This window comes from Oncorhynchus mykiss, chromosome 17 (genome assembly GCF_057628025.1).
Source record: "Oncorhynchus mykiss isolate SJ-2025 chromosome 17, ASM5762802v1, whole genome shotgun sequence".
Taxonomy (NCBI): domain Eukaryota; kingdom Metazoa; phylum Chordata; class Actinopteri; order Salmoniformes; family Salmonidae; genus Oncorhynchus; species Oncorhynchus mykiss.
Genome location: NC_143038.1, coordinates 19,276,158 through 19,293,916, shown reverse-complemented (window position 1 = coordinate 19,293,916; position 17,759 = coordinate 19,276,158). Strand labels below are relative to the sequence as shown.

Here is a 17,759-nt window from a genome sequence, read left to right as displayed (position 1 = left end):
AGAAAACCAGGAACAATTAATCACCCATCGAACGCCTTTCCTACTGTAAAGCATGGTGGAGGCACATCATACTATGGGGATGATTTTCAGCGGCAGGCACTGGGAGACTGGTAAGGAGAGAGGGAACAATGAATGGAGCCAAATACAGGCAAATCCTTGATAACCTTCTTCAGAGTGCAAATGACCTCCGACAGGGGCGAAGATTTACGTTCCAACAGGACAATAACCCCAAGCATACAGCCAAAGCAACACTGAAATGGCTCCAGAACAAGAATGTGAAACTCCTTGAGTGACCCAGCCAAAGCCCAGACTTGAATCCCATTGAACATATGTGGAAAGACTTGAAGATTGCTGTTCACTGCCGTTCCCCATCTAACTTAACAGAGCTTGAGAAAATCTGCAAGGAAGAATTGGAGAAAATCCCCAAATCCAGATGTGCAAAACTGATACACACCCAACACGACTCAAAGCTGTAATCGCCTCCAAAAAGGTGCTTCTACAAAGTATTGACTTAAATAAATGAGAGATTTCTGTGTTTCACTTTCAAGACATTTGTAAACATTTCTAAAATCATGTTTTCACTTTGTCATGGGGTATTTTGATTTAATCGCTTTTGAATTCAGGCTTGTAACACAACAAAATGTGGAATAAGTCGAGGGCTGTGAATAGTTTCTGAAGGCACTGTACACGTACATGCAGGAATATTTATAAACTAAAGTATTTGATAATGGATTATTAGCTGATTATAAACCCAAATTAATATCAAGCATTAATTATGTAAATGTATTCATAAGATTCATTAAATGTTCTGTTTTGGCACAGACTGTTGCGGTTCACCTACGGTCCATCCTTCCCTCCGTTCAAAGTCCCAGATGAGGACGCCAACATGATCCCTACTGAGATGGACAACGACTGTGTGGCTCAGACCTGGTTCCGTTTTCTTCACATGCTGAGGTGAGTCTCACGGAGCTAGCTATATGTATATGTGTGGCACATTATAGGAGGTATTGCTGTTCAAATCTATACTGTATTCTGTGTAATTGCTCCCCGATGAAATAGTATAACTTTCTTCAATCATCATTTAAGAAACTTATCCTGGAAGTAACTTATTGGGTCTTTTTGATGAAGAACATACAAAAAAATACATAAAATCAAAGAAATTGATCTGAAAATGATTCTAGACTCTTAATGGACCTCCAACATTGTAACCTAAAGATCTTAGGCTACATCAATTTAACTGTTTCTCTCTAGCAGTTGTTTTTGGCTAGGTTGTGGAGAGAAAGAACATATTACTTTACCTAAAGACTTTGGGAAATCCAGCCCAGTACCAATGTTTTTGCACCCCTATGCTAACAGTCCCCTCTACCTCTCTTCCTCTTGCAGTAACCCGGTGGACCTTAGCAACCCGCTGACGGTCAGCTCTACGCCAAAGTTCCAGGAGCAGCTGCTGGGGGTGAGCGGCGTGCCCCAGGAGGTGATCCAGCAGCATCCCTGTCTCAATCAGCTGCCCCAGATCTTCTTCAGGGCCATGCGGGGGGTCAGCTGCCTGGTGGATGCCTTCCTGGGTAAGACTATCTCACTTTATCATTTTTTTTCTCTCCCTTGCATATAATGTTACATTTGACTTTGGCCCTGTCCAGAGACAACCCCCAGCACTTTCCCCTAGGCACTTCATGTAGATCTGGTCCTGTATTCAAGAAACCATTCAGAGTAGGAATCTGGGTAGGAGTGCTGATCTAGGGTCAGTTTAGCCTCATAGATTGTAATGAATAAGATTACATGGACAGGGGGACCTGATCGTAGATCAGCACTCCTACTATGAGACGCTTTTTGAATACGGGCCCTGAAAAAATTGGATAGGTATGGTAGTGGTTCCTTCTCCGATAAGAGGCTGGAGATTTTGCCCTGTTGCTTGAACCTATCCAATACTTTCATATCCTCATGTTTTGCTGGATCCCATCTGACTAAGAGGCCACGTATATGTTTCCTTCTGGCTAGGTGTTGGACTCACAAAGAGAGAGATTAGAGAGAAACTGCCTTATGGTACTCAAACTTCAGCATTCAATTCAGGAGTCAAAGGGTTTAGATTTTGTGGACATTGATAATGTGAAGAAAATAAAAAACATCAAGCAGACCTCCCTGCATTTTTGCCCTATACTTTATCTAAGCACTGTCACAGTGAAGGCTATATACCTCCCTAAATCTCTTGACATCCCCATCTGAAACGGCAGCGCAATGCCACTTTGATTTTTCTTTTGGTTAATGTATCGGTTTTCATTTTGAAAATCACTAGTATTAGCTATGTGGCTATGTGGCCAATTATGTTCTACAGTGCCCAAACACACAGAATGTCTCTAATAAATACCTAACATGGCTTGAGTTGTTGAACAGTCATTTAGCCCAATAACTAACCCTCCATTTTGTGTTTCTGCTTCAGCTTTTGTTATTTTTCTTTCTTTCTTTCCCAGAAACACCACTAGTGGTGTCTCCTAGGACCAATATACGTGACAAACTTCCCCCTCTAGTTACACTATTAAACCAGATCTAACCAATGAAATCCAATCACTGACATTATGTATATACCAAACAAGATTCCCTATAGTGTGGTGCCACACTTCTACAGTCACAAAAATAACCTATTCATACACATCTAGGAAAAACACATTATTCACTGTGTCAGAAGGACAAGCTGTGAAGCTGTTTTGATTCTTAATTTTGATCGATGGCCGTGTCAGCTGCCAAAATAATTGATCAATTTTGTCTTGGTTGGTTGGTCGGTCTGTGTTGTGATTTTCCAGGCTGTGCTTTGACCACTGTCTTTCCTTCAGGTTTCGCTGTGTCTAGGAACAACTTCAGAGAAAGGCTTCCCTCCATGCCCTCCTATTGTACTCCATAGTAGTGTGCTCCCAACCAATCATAAAGGGAGCTGAAGCATTTTGTTGGATTTGCTGGGGCTCGTAAAAATCTGACTGTGGTGAAGCTAGCTGGTGCATGCACTTAGTGGCTGTGTCCAAATCAATTGAATCCATAATCACTATCAGGACAGCAGTGATAAACGGTCTCAATCCTGAAAACCTCTCTTCTCTACCTCTGTATTTCTTGTTATTTTTACATACAGTGCCTTCAGAAAGTATTCACACCCCTCCACTTTTTCCACATTTGTTGTTAAAATGTTGGATTAAAATTGATTTAATTGTCATTTCTAGTCAACGATCTACACAATACAAATGTCGAATTGGGAAAAAAACGTCTCAAATGTATGAAAAAAACTATCGTATTCAACCTCCAATACATGTTAGAATCATCTTTTGGCAGCAATTACAGTAGTGAATCTTTCTGGGGAAATCTCAACACTTTCCACACCTGAATTGTGCAACATTTGCCCATTTATTCTTCAAGCTCTGTCAAATTGGTTGTTGATCATTGCCGTACAACCATTTTCATGTCTTGCATATATTTTCAAGCAGATTTAAGTCAAAACTAACTTGGCCACTCAAGAATATTCGCTGTCTTGTAAGCAACTCGTGTGTAGATTTGGCCTTGTTTTAGGTTATTGTCCTACCGAAGGTGAAATCTCCCAGTGTCTGGTGGAAAGCAGACTGAACCTGGTTTGCCTCTAGGATTTTGCCTATGCTTACCACCATTCCGTTTTTTTTTTATCCTGAAACTCCACGGTCCTTAACGAGAAAAAGCATACCCATAACATGATGCAGCCACCGCCATGCTTGAAAGTATGGAGTGGTACTCGGTAATGTGTTATCAGTGTGGACAGTAAGGGAACAGTTGAAGTTGGAAGTTTACATACACCTTAGTCAAATACTTTTAAACTCAGTTTTTCACAATTCCTGACATTGAATCCTAATAAAAATTCCCTGTCTTAGGTCAGTTAGGATCGCCACTTTATTTTAAGAATGTGAAATGTCAGAATAATAGTAGAGAATTATTTCAGCTTTTATTTCTTTCATCACATTCCCAGTGGGTCATAAGTTTACATACATTAAATTAGTATTTGGTAGCATTGTCTTTCAATTGTTTAACTTGGGTAGCTTGGGTAGCCTTCCACAAGCTTCCCACAATAAGTTGGGTGAATTTTGGCCCATTCCTCCTGACAGAACTGGTGTAACGGAGTCAGGCTTGTAGGCCTCCTTGCTCGCACACGCTTTTCAGTTCTGCCCACACATTTTCTATGGGATTGAGCTCAGGGCTTTGTGATGGCCACTCCAATACCTTAACTTTGGAAGTATGCTTGGGGTCATTGTCTATTTGGAAGACCCATTTGCGACCAAGCTTTAACTTCCTTACTGATGCCTTGAGATGTTGCTTTCAATATATCCACATTTTCCTCCCTCATGAAGCCATCTATTTTGTGAAGTGCACCAGTCCCTCCTGCAGCAAAGCAACCTACAACATGATACTGCCACCTCTGTGCTTCACGGTTGGGATAGTGTTCTTTGGTTGCAAGAATCCCCCTTTTTCCTCCAAACATAACGATGGTCATTATGGCCAAACAGTTCTATTTTTGTTTCATCAGACTAGAGGACATTTCTCCAAAAAGTACAATCTTTGTCCCCATGTGCAGTTGAAAACCGTAGTCTGGCCTTTTTATGGCGGTTTTGGAGCAGTGCCGCCTTCCTTGCTGAGCGGCCTTTCAGGTTATGTCGATATAGGACTCGTCTTACTTTGCACTTTTCGCACCAAAAGTACGTTCATCTCTAGGAGACAGAACTCGTCTCCTTCCTTAGCGGTATGACAGCTGCGTGGTCCCATGATGTTTATACTTGCGTACCATTTGATTATACAGATGAACATGGTACCTTCAGGCGTTTGGAAATTGCTCCCAAGGATGAACCAGACTTGTGGAGGTCTACATTTCTGAGGTCTTGGCTGATTTCTTTTGATTTCCCCATGATGTCAAGCAAAGAGGCACTGAGTTTGAAGGTAGGCCTTGAAATGCATCCAAGGGTACACCTCCAATTGACTCAAATTATATCAATTAGCCTATCAGAAGCTTATAAAGCAGTGATATCATTTTCTGGAATTTTCCAAGCTGTTTAAAGGCACAGTCAACTTAGTGTATGGAAACTTCTGACCAACTGGAATTGTGACACAGTGAATTATAAGTGAAATAGTCTGTCTGTAAACAATTGTTGGAAAAATGACTTGTGTCATGCACAAAGTAGATGTCCTAACCGACTTGCCAAAACTATAGTTCGTTAACAAGAAATTTGTGGAGTGGTTGAAAAATGTGTTTTAATGACTCCAACCTAAGTGTATGTAAACTTCCGACTTCAACTGTATATGTTTGATAGGCTATGCCAAGCTTCTGAATAAGTGAACTGTTGTCAAATCAAAATTGGTCGTCAAGGCAATGAAGTGTAAATGTGAATCTTTTTCTCTGTAGATTTTTATTTTTAACGTTCCTTTATCTGTGGTGAGTATCTTGCAACAAAGAAGACATCCATCCATGTGAGATGGCTTGTGCATTTTAGGCTGTTTTTTCTGTCTGTGGAGGAAAGGAGAAACACAAAAATTACACGCTGTTGACGTCGGGAAACAGGCCGTGATTGGTTGTTGCTGTTTTCACTGTTTTCACTTCAAACAATGTCCTCTGCCTCGTTCCTTCTCTCTCTCCCTCAGGTGTCTCCCGTCCCCGGTCGGACAGTGCCCCGCCCACCCCTGTCAACAGACTGAGCATGCCGCCGCCCACCACTAACACCACACCCCCTCACAGCCGTCGCCACAAACCCACAGGGGTCACAAAGACGGCCAGTAAAACCTCAACGGTAGGTTCCTACCCCAGAGTTTGTTGTACTTCTTTTGAGCTGCTGTTTATTAGTCTTTCCTAATTTGGCCCATTTGTATCAGATTTAAAATGGAGAACTAAAGTAAAATGGGAAAAACACTTCATACCTTTGCAAATAATGTTTTTTCCAATGTTTAAAAAAAATAAGCAAATGTTAATGTGACTGAATATTCCTATTTTTACTGTGTCAGTTTGATAGTTAATTTAATAAATTCCTGGTTATCTACCACCCCCCTCCCCTACCCACCCAGGCAAGCATAACACACCAACCCAAAGTGTCCCACCAGCCGTCCTCCACCTCCCCCCTGTCCAGCCCCAACCAGACCAGCTCGGAGCCCCGGCCGCTGCCTGCCCCCACCAGGCCCAAGGTCAACAGTGTCCTCAACCTTTTTGGCCAGTGGCTTTTTGACGCCGCGCTGGTGCACTGCAAGCTCCACGCAGGCCTGAGCCGGGACAACAGCATGACTGGTAAGGCAAGGGTCAGAGGTTAAGGGTCAACAATTGGTCAAAAACGGGTTTGACTAGAATTGTGTTGTACTGTACTCCATAGTCTACAGAGTCTTCCTCTCCTTTATTGTAGCCTCTTCTTTAGCTTTGACAAATGTGTTCAGCAGGGCATGTTGTGGAACATTCATATATATATATATATTTTTTTATATATATATTTTTTTTTACCTTTATTTAACTAGGCAAGTCAGTTAAGAACAAATTCTTATTTTCAATGACGGCCTAGGAACAGTGGGTTAACTGCCTGTTCAGGTCCAACGCTCTAACCACTAGGCTACCCTGTGCCTTCGGAAAGTACTCAGACCCCTTGACTTTTTCCACATTTTGTTACGTTACATCCTTATTCTAAAATGGATTAAAAACTAAAAATCCTCAACAATCTGCACACGATACCCCATTATGACAAAGCAAAAACTGGGTTTTAGACGTTTTTGCAAATGTATAAAAAAAAATAAAAAACACCTTATTTACATACAGTGGGGCAAAAAAGTATTTAATCAGCTACCAATTGTGCAAGTTCTCTAACTTAAAAAGATGAGAGGCCTGTAATTTTCATCATAGGTACACTTCAACTATGACAGACAAAATGAGAAAAAAAATTCCAGAAAATCACATTGTAGGATTTTGAAGGAATTTATTTGCAAATTTTGGTGGAAAATAAGTATTTGGTCACCTACAAACAAGCAAGATTTCTCGCTCTCACAGACCTGTAACTTCTTCTTTAAGAGGCTGTGCAGCAACGCTCCCCATCCAACCTTACAGAGCTTGAGAGGATCTGCAGAGAAGAATGGGAGAAACTCCCCAAATACAGATGTGCCAAGCTTGTAGCGTTGTACCCCAGAAAACTCTAGACTGTAAAAACTCCCATAGGTGCTTCAACCAAGTACTGAGTAAAGGGTCTAAATACTTTATGTAAATAAAAAAATTTTTATTTTTTATTTTGAGTTAAAAAAAAAAAAAATTCTAAAAACCTGTTTTTGCTTTGTCATTATGGGGTATTGTGTGTAGTTTGAGGGGGGGGGGGGGGGACAATTTAATCATTTTTAGAATAAGACTGTAATTTTTGAATACCCCCCCCTCAGACGATCCCGCAGGTGAAGATGCCGGATGTGGAGGTCCTGGGCTGGCGTAGTTGCACGTGATCTGCAGTTGTGAGACCTTTCCACCACCTATTGCAGATTATGCTAATATTAGTATTCATCTTCAATTGTGAGAAATGTGTAGGATGGTTGCCAGTATCATTGTTAAGTTCTATCCTCCATTTTGATGGACTGTGGTTTTTCAGTTGATCTAGGCCAGGGGTCGGCAACCTACGTCTCTTAAGCCACATGCAGCTCTTCAACCCTTCTCTTGCGGCTCCCTAGTTATTTATAGATTACAGTGCATTTAGAAAGTATTCAGACCCCTTCAATTTTTGCACATTTTTGTTACGTTACAGCCGTATTCTAAAATTGATTCAATAGTTTTTTCCCCCTCATCAATCTCTACACCATACCCCATAATAATAAGAAAATATAGTTTTTTCTTTTGTTGTTGTTGCAAATTTATAAATAAAAAAAATGAACTGATTTTAAATTATATTTACATAACTATTCAGACCATTTACTCAGTACTTTGTTGAAGCACCTTTGGCAGTGATTACAACCTCAAGTCTTCTTGGGTATGACTATAAGCTTGACACACCTGTATTTGGGGAGTTTCTCCTATGCCGATCCTCTCAAGCTCTGTCAGGTTGGATGGGGAGTGTCGCTACACAGCTATTTTCAGGTCTCTCTAGAGATGTTCAAGTCCGGGCTCTGGCTGTGGCACTCAAGCACATTCAGAGACTTGTCCTGAAGCCACTCCTGCGTTGTCTTGGCTGTGTGCTTAGGGTCGTTGTCCTGTTGGAAGGTGAACCTTCGTCCCCAGCCTGGGGTCCTGAGCACTCTGAAGCCGGTTTTCATCAAGGATCTCTCTGTACTTTGCTCCGATCATCTTTCCCTTGATTTCCCAGTCCCTGCCGCTGACAATCATCCCCACAGCATGATGCTGCCACCACCATGCTTCACCGTAGGTATGGTATTGGCCAAGTGATGAACAGTGCCTGGTTTCCTCCAGATGTGACGCTTGGCATTCAGGCCAGAGAGTTCAATATTGGTTTCATCAGACCAGAAAATCTTGTTTCATGGTCAGTGTTCCGTCTGGACGCTCTACCATAGTGGCTTCCGCCATGCCACCATAAAGGCCTGATCGGTGGAGTGCTGCAGAGATGGTTGTCCTTCTAGAACAGAGGGGTCTGATTTGGTGTCACAGTTTTTCCCCAGCCAGAGCTAATACACCTATCTCCAATAATCACCTAATTATGATCTTCAGTTTAGAATCATTTGATTAATCTGCTGTGTTTGCTAGGGATGGAGAAAGTGTGACACCAATTAGGCCCTTGAGGACTGGAGTTGCCCACCCCTGTTCTAGAAGGTTTCAGAGTGACCATCGGGTTCTTGGTCACCTCCCTGACCAGGGCCCTTCTCCCCCGATTGCTCAGTTTGGCAGGGCGGTCAGCTCTAGAAATAGTCTTGGTGGTTCCAAACTTCTTCCATTTAAGAACGATGGAGGCCACTGTGTTGTTGGGGACATTCAATGCTGCAGAAATGTTTTGGTACGCTTCCCCAGACCTGTGCCTCGACACAATCCTGTCTCGGAGCTCTTTGGACAATTCCTTTGACCTCATGGCTTGGTTTTTGCTCTGACATGCACTGTGGGACCTTATATAGACAGATGTGTGACTTTCCAAATAATGTCCAATCAATTGAATTTACCACAGGTACACTCCAATCAAGTTGTAGAAACATCTCAAGGATGATCACTGGAAACAGGTTGAACCTGAGTTCAATTTCGAGTCTCATAGGAAAGAGTATGAATACTTATGTAGATAAGGTATTTCTGTTTTTATAAATTTGCAAACATTTCTGAAAAACATTTTCCCTTTGTCATGATCAGGTATTGTGTGTAGATTATTATTATTTTTATGACATTTTTCAAATCGGAAAAGTTAGTAACCTCCCCCAAAAATAAGGTTAATAAAAAAATTACTTCATTTCGTTCGGAATGCAGCCAGGCACCTGCACCTACTGGTGTGAGGCTATTAGATATATTCTCACGCCAAGCTGCAAAAGGCAGCAATACACAGTGTCCAGTCTCGCCAACATACTGGAAGGACAAGGACATATGGGTGTCAATTCAAAGGCCTGAAAACAAACTTGTGCCAGAAATCGCACCGAACCAGTAAATTCTCCTATTTATTAATTAATTTCATTTGTAAGAATTTTTTTCATAATACTGTTAGAAATACCAGTTGTTGTTTAGATGTGAATTAATAGAATATTTGTAATTTAGCCAACATAGTCATTTTGTTTTATAGGCTCACAGCTGGCACTCAGAGGGGAGCAAAGAAAAAAGGCGGACCCATCTTAGAAAACCATATTTATTTGTTATTATAGGGCCTCCCGAGTGGCGCAGGGGTCTGAGGCACTGCATCGCATTGCTAGAAGTGTCACTACAGATCCGGGTTCGATCCCGGACTATGTCGCAGCCGGCCCGAAACCGGGAGACCCATGAGACGGCACACAGTCGGCCCAGCGTCGTCCAGGTTAAGGGAGGGTTTGGCCGGCTGGGATGTTCTTGTCCCATCGCGCTCTAGCTACTCCTTGTGGTGGCCGGGTGCATGCACGTTGACTTCGGTCACCAGCTGTACAGTGTTTCCTCTGACACTTTGATGCGGCTGGCTTCCGGATTAAGCGAGCAGTGTGTCAAGAAGCAGTGCGGCTTGGCGGGGTCGTGTTTCGGAGAATGCATGGCTCTCAACCTTCGCCTCTCCCGAGACCGTATGGGAGTTGCAGCGATGGGACAAGACTGTAACTAATTGGATATCACTAAAAAGAACATTGTTTTATTTAATGTTTTATTATAGCCCATGTAAAGAAAAAATATGATTAACAATTCATTGTAATCAAAATAGGCAGCTCCACGAGAGATCACTTTCTCCAAAACAGTATGGTCACTGTCGAGACCATGGGTGCTGAAAATGGTCTGCACTCTGCAGTTTTTTGAAACAAGTTATTTTTTTCATTTCACTTCACCAATTTGGGATATTTTGTGTATGTCCATTACATGAAATCCAAATAAAAATACATTTTAATTCCAGGTTGTAAGGCAACAAAATAGGAAAAATGCCAAGGGGGATGAATACTTTTGCAAGGCACTGTATGTGTCATTTCATAGTTTTAATGTCTTCACTATTATTCAACAATGTAGAAAATAAATTTAAAAAAAACTTGAATTTCGCTACACCCGCAATAACATCTGTTAAACACATGTGAGGTGACAAATTAAAATTCGATTTTGATTTGTGTCCAAACTTGACTGGTACTGTATATTGATTACCATCAAACATTATTTTTCCTTTATAATACTTGTGTATCGGTGTTTGATTATTACATTTCTTTCTGGGCTTGATGTGGGTATTTCAATTAATTCCTTTTGTTGGTAGGTTTTTAAATAAAAAAAAGTCTTATCGCTATGTTATTGTATGTTCACAAGATTCGATTCTCTCCAACTTCACCAGACAGCCACTGTGCTCTGCTCTGTGACCCTGAATGTCAGCTTTAGTGGTAATTTGATCTGACTGGTGTCTGTGGTGCTATTGCCTCCTTTGCACATGAAAAGGGCTTGAATGTGTTGTGCGGCTCTTGAATGTGTTGTGCGGCTCCCTGAACACTTGGCTTTTCCAGTCATAAAAGTTGCCGACCCCTAATCTAGGCTGTTGCATTTTTCGTTATATTTCATTATCTTCTGGTTTTAGTTTTAAGTTTCGGTTTTTGCATGTTGGTTATTTGTCATGATGGTTGTTTTCGACTATCTATCTTTGTTGACACTGATGTTTAGAGCACTTAGAAATATCACTATGAAAGTCCTGAAAACAAAACAAAGAACCATTTGAGAAATTGAACCACGAATGACTTCATCATATCACTGCTGTTCTTTGATTTGTTTCCCATTTTTTACATTTCTATTTTGCAGCTACATTTGTCCAAATTCTTCTTTCTTGTAAGTAGGAATACAAGCTTCCCGTACTTTTTTTTTTTTTTTTTACTTGCAGTTTTCCTGTATTTGATTGGCATTTTTTGTTTGTGCCCATTGTCATCGCCACTGAGTCGTTATTAGGTTGCCAGGGGATGTATTCATTAGGCAGGAAGAAAACAGATGGAAACAAGGAGAGGGAATACCAGAACCGGTCCGATAAGAAACACTTGTTTTCGTATTCCGTAGCAAAACATTTTCTATGCTCTAATGAATACGACCCTGAAATTGCCAGTCCCAAACCACCCCCCCATTCTGCCTGGAATCAAACTGACCTGCTACACCTGGATCATACCCATGTAATCTCCTCCCCAAAGGATCTCGCACACTAATACTTATTTTCCAAAGAAACCAACAAACGTTCCGTTTTTCTGCCATAGCTTTCTTTGCTCCTCAGTTGATGACCTTGAATTTGTGTGTACTGTATGTTACACATGTATGTGGTGGATGTCTGTTCCATATATTTGTGCTATATATCGTGCCTCGTGTGAACTTCCAAGGAGCTAATAAGTAGACATTGCAAACTGAATTTTGCCATTGATGAGAAAATATATTCACCTGTATCAGCTCTTTGTGGGATGTTACACAGAGCTCACAAAGAGGCTACTGTGTGTTTTACATCTCTTTTTGGCTCAGAAAACATAATGAAACTTTACTTAATCCAAATCGGTTGTTGTCTGCAGAGCAAAATGCCCAGGCAGAAGTATTGTAAATGCTCCCTTTCAAATTGTGTGGTGTGCATTCCAAATGGCACCTTGTTCCTTATTAAGTGCACTATTTTTGACTGGGGCTCTCTCTGTCCTCTCTCTTTTCTACCCCCATCCTCCATCACCCCCTCCATTCGTGTCCTCTCTCTCTCCCTTATTTCTACTCCCCCCTCTTCCTATGAACCCCCTTCTCGCTCTCTCTCTCTCACCAGCCCTGGCCACTCAGACAGGTGTGGAGCTGAGGAGGAAGGGCTCCCAGATGTCCACAGATACCATGGTGTCCAATCCCATGTTCGACGCCAACGAGTTCCCCGACAACTACGAGTCGGGCCGGGCCGAGGCCTGTGGAACCCTCTGTAGGATCTTCTGCAGCAAGAAGACTGGCGAGGAGATACTGCCCGTTTATCTGTCAAGGTACCTACATGTTTTACCGTGATACAGTCAAAGCAGAAAGGCAATATAGTAGTATTATATAAATATTATTTTTAAATGAGTGCCCAAATCTCCACAGATTACGTGTTTTTTGTTTTTGTAAGTATACTGAACAAAAATATAAAAGCAACATGGAACTTGTTGGTACCATGTTTCATGAGCTGAAATAAAAGATCCCAGAAATGTTCCATACTCACAAAAAGCCTATTTCTCTCAAATTTTGTGAACAAATTTGTTTGCTTCCCTGTTAGTATTTCTCCTTTGCAAGATAATCCATCCACCTGACAGGTGTGGCATATTCAGAAACTGATTAAATAGCATGATCATTACTCAGGTACACCTTGTGCTGGGGACAATAAAAGGCCACTCTAAAATGTGCAGATTTGTCACACAACACAATGCCACAGATGTCTCAAGTTGAGGGAGCGTTCAATTAGCATGTTGACTGCAGGAATATCCACCAGAGCTGTTGCCAGATAATTGTATGTTAATATCTCTACCATAAGCCGCCTCCTATGTTGTTTTAGAGAATTTGGCAGTACGGCCAACTGGCCTCACAACTAACCACGCCAGCCCAGGATCTCCACATCCAGCTTCTTCACCTGCGGGATGGTCTGAGACCAGCCACCCGGACAGCTGATGAAACTGGGTTTGCATAACTGAGGAATTTCTGCACAAACTCTCAGAAACCGTCTCAGGGAAGCTCATCTGCGTGCTTATCGTCCTCACCAGGGTCTTGACCTGACTGCAGTTTGGCGTTGTAACAGACTTTAGTGGGCAAATGCTCACCTTCGATGGCCACTTGCACACTGGAGAAGTGTGCTCTTCATGGATGAATCCCGGTTTCAACTGTACCGGGCAGATGCCAGACTGTGTATGGTGTCGTATGGGCAAGCGGGCAATGGCCAATCAACGTTGTGAACAGAGTGTCCTGTGGAAGGTTTATGGGCAGGCATAAGCTACTGACAACTAACACAATTGCATTTTATCGAAGGCAATTTTTATTTTGTTTAACCATTTATTTAACTAAGCAAGTCAGTTAAGAACAAATTCTTATTTACAATGACGGTCTACACCGACCAATCCCGGACTACACTGGGTCAAATGTGCGCCGCCCTATGGGACTCCCAATCATGGCCGGTTGTGATACAGCCTGGATTCGAACCAGGGTGTCTGTAGTGATGCCTCTAGCGCTGAGATGCAGTGTCTTATCTTAGACCGCTGCGCCACTCGGGAGCCCCACTTGAATGCACGGAGGTACCGTGACAAAACCCTGAGGCCCATTGTCGTGCCATTCATCCAACATATGCATATCTGTATTCCCAGTCATGTGAAATCCATAGATTCATTTATTTATTTCAATTTCCTTACAATGAACTGTAACTCAGTAAAATCTGTGAAATTGTTGCATGTTGCGTTTATATTTTAGTTCAGTGTAGTAACATAGTTAACATGCTAAAATGTTAAAAGCACGTATATCCTACCAACGGGACATTAAAAATGTTAATATCTTATGTTTCACTGAGTCGTGGCTGAACGACGACATTATTAGCATAAAGCAGGTGGGTTACACGCTGCATTCGCAGGATAGAACAGCAGCCTCTGGTAAGACAAGGGGTTGGCAGACTATGTATATTTGTATACCTCAGCTGGTGCACGATATCTAAGGAAGTCTCAAGATTTTGCTTGCCTGAGGTAGTGTGGTCTACAGCTTATCATGAGATACTCGATCTACAGAGTTTATCTGTATTTTTCGTAGCTGTCAACACACCACCACAGACCGATGCTGGCACTAAGACAGCACTCAATGAGCTGTAAATCGCCATGAGCAAACAGGAAAACTCTCATCCAGAGGTGGCGCTCCTAGTGGCCGGGGATTTTAATGCAGGGAAACTTAAGTCTGTTTTACCTAATTTCTATCAGCAAGTTAAATGTGCAACCAGAGGGGGAAAAAACTCTAGACCACCTTTACTCCACACACAGAGATGTGTACAAAGCTCTCCATCGCCCGCCATTTGGCAAATCTGACCATAATTATATCCTCCTGATTCCTGCTTACAAGTAAAAATGAAAGCAGGAAGCACTAGTGACTTGGTCAATAAAAAAGTGGTCAGAAGAAGCAGATGCTAAGCTACAGGACTGTTTTGCTAGCACAGACTGGAATACGTTCTGGGATTCTTCCGATGGCATTGAGGAGTACACCACTGAGCTAAAGGGTAGAGCTGCCGCTTTCAAGTAGCTTTAAGATATCCCGCTATGCCCTCCGGCGAACCATCAAACAGGCAAAACATCAAGACTAAGATCGGATGAGCGTCGGAGCCGTTGTAGTATGTGGCAGGGCTTGCAATTAGATTGCAAACTATTAGACCACAAAGGGAAGCACAGCCGAGAGCTTCCCATTGACACAAGCCTACCAGACGAGCTAAATTACTTCTATGTTCGCTTCGAGGCAAGTAACACTGGAACATGCATGAGAGCATCAGCTCTTCTGGAGGACCGTGTGATCACGCTCTCCGCAGCCGATGTGAGTAAGACCTTTAAACAGGTTAACATTCACAAGGCCGCAGGGCCAAACAGATTACCAGGACGTGTACTCCGAGCATGCGCTGACCAACTGGCAAATGTCTTCACTGACATTTTTAGTGAAGACAGTACAGACTCTCCCTGTCTGAGTCTGCAATACTAACATGTTTCAAGCAGACCACCATATTCCATGTGCCCAAGAAAACGAAGGTAACCGACCCTAAATAACTACCGACTCGTGGCACTCACGTCTCTAGCCATTATCATTATCCCAGAAACGCTAGACCCACTCCAATTTGCATTCCGCCCCAACAGATCCACAGATTATGAAATCTCTATTGCACTCCACACTGCCCTTTCACACCTGGACAAAAGGAACACCTATGTGAGAATGCTATTCATTGACTACAGCTCAGCATTCAACACCATAGTGCCCTCAAAGCTCATCACAAAGCTAAGGACCCTGGGACTAAACACCTCACTCTGCAACTGGAGCCTGGACTTCCTGACGGGCCGCCCCCAGGTGGTAAGGGTAGGTAACAACACATCCGCCAAGCTGATCCTTAGCATGAGGGCCACTAAGGGGTGCGTGCTCAGTCCCATCCTGTACTCCCTGTTCACTCATGACTGCAAGGCCAGGCATGACTCCAACACCACCATTAAGTTTTCCGATGACACAACAGTGATAGGCCTGATCACCAACGACGAGACAGCATATAGGGAGGAGGTCAGAGACCTGGCCGTGTGGTGACAGGACAACAACTTCTCCCTCAGCTTAATCAAGACTAAGGAGGATTGTGGACTACAGGAAAATGAGGACCGAGCATGACCCATTCTCATCGGCAGGGCTGTAGTAGAGCAGGTTGAGAGCTTCAAGTTCCTTGGTGTCCACATCACCAACAAACTAACATGGTCCAAGCACACCAAGACAGTCGTGAAGAGGGCACAACAAAACCTATTTCCCCTCCAGGAGACTGAAAAGATTTGTCATGGGTCCTCAGATCCTCAAAAGGTTCTACAGCTGCACCATCGAGAGCATCCTGATTGATTGTATCACTGCCTGGTATGGCAACTGTTCAGCCTCTGACTGCAAGGCACTACAAAGGGTTGTGCGTACAGGTCAGTACATCACTGGGGCCAAGCTTCCTGCCTCCCAGGACCTCTATATCAGGCAGTGTCAGAGGAAGGCCCTAAAAATTCTCCAGCCACCTTAGTCATAAACCGTTCTCTCTGCTCCTGCACTGGAGGTGGTACCGGCGAGCCAAGTCTAAGTCCAAGAGGCTTCTAAACAGCTTCTACCCCCAAGCCGTAAGACTACTGAACATCTAATCAAATGGCTACCCAGACTACTTGCAAATGGCTAACCAGACTACTATGACGTTTCTAAATCTGTGTTCCCTTTTTCCACAGCTTTTCCATGCACGTGTTCTAGCTTCAGACTGACTCCTCCAGTCTCTTTCCTCCCCCAGGTTCTACATGGTTCTGATCCAGGGCCTCCAGATCTCCGACTACATCTGCCGACCGGTGCTGGCCAGCATCATCCTCAACTCCTCAGCCCTCTTTTGCTCCGATATTAAGGGCATCAATGTGGTGGTCCCCTACTTCATCTCAGCCCTGGAGAACGTCCTCCCTGACCGGTGAGGAATGCACCGTCTATATTTGGTGTGCTTGCTGAAAGAACACTTATTCCCCATACTTCTCATTATTCTGCACTCTCCTGCGCTGACACCACTTGTACTGCTTGTAAGAAACGATATTACAACAAACGGTTCGGTACAAGATTTGTTACTTTCGGTTCTTCTATTAAATGTCAAACGCCATACACTGAATGACAGGATAAAGTCTGTCTAGTAAATTTGTTGACCAGGCCAGTAATGTTTCAGCACATTTGGTGTTCTAGTTAGACATTTATGTGCTCTGTCACAATCTGCCATAGAAAACTGCTAGTGTCGCTTCCTGGTCAGCACTGCATTGTTTAGATTACACTTAGAAAAAGCTATAATTGAGCAATATGATTGGCCATTCATTCAAACACCACCACGCGAGTCACAATTTAATAAGCAGTACATGAGTTGATGCATTCAACACAGCACACAGGATCTGTCCAGACTAGCAACACTTTCAATTATTAATATATTAGCAACTTAGGAATAGGCTCCAGAAAGACGCCTAGCATTCGTCTTGGCTACTGTAGCCAGATCATAGAGATGGACAGAGGACTCTAGTTCCCAAAATACATTTTTAGAATGGGCTGAAACCCATATGGGTTAAGGAAGAATCACATGATTCCATCCAGGTCATCAGGAGGCTGGGCTCCAGACAGTGACCATAAAGTTGTATTTTGCGACCCTTTAACTTGGCTGTGCGAGTTACATTTTTTATAATTGGTCGCATCGGCGCGAGCTGCACATTCTACATGGTCACCTCACTTCAAACGTTCTATTATTTTAGGAGGCTAAAACCATGATTTGGTCAAACAGTAATGTGTGTTATCCTTATGATTCCTGTAATGAAAGTCTCTGCCCTGCGGCTGTTTCACTCAGGCTTGCTGCTGTGATGAGTGCCACTCTCTTCCTCTCCCCCGCACTCTGAGAGAAAATGCATTTGTAGGCTATGACAGTTCAAAATCCTTTTGGAGGAAAAAAACACAGCTTTGGAAGCAACTACTGTTG

The 17,759-nt window shown here is 42.8% G+C and overlaps 1 protein-coding gene across 8 annotated transcripts in view; it reads left to right on the top strand.

Annotated features, from left to right (window-relative positions):
* The window catches only part of LOC110493907 (ral GTPase-activating protein subunit beta), an 82,162-nt gene that overhangs the window by 27,736 nt on the left and 36,667 nt on the right, over positions 1-17,759 (top strand). For all 8 annotated transcript variants that reach the window (XR_016487803.1, XR_016487802.1, XR_016487801.1 and 5 more), the window contains exons 6-11: positions 823-954; positions 1,384-1,565; positions 5,638-5,783; positions 6,055-6,271; positions 12,345-12,546; positions 16,557-16,724. Coding sequence is in view for 5 of the 8 variants with exons in the window: in XM_090205017.1 (XP_090061143.1) it covers positions 823-954; positions 1,384-1,565; positions 5,638-5,783; positions 6,055-6,271; positions 12,345-12,546; positions 16,557-16,724 (1,047 nt within the window). In the remaining 3 variants the exon portion in view is untranslated. The remainder of the gene's footprint in view (positions 1-822; positions 955-1,383; positions 1,566-5,637; positions 5,784-6,054; positions 6,272-12,344; positions 12,547-16,556; positions 16,725-17,759) is intronic.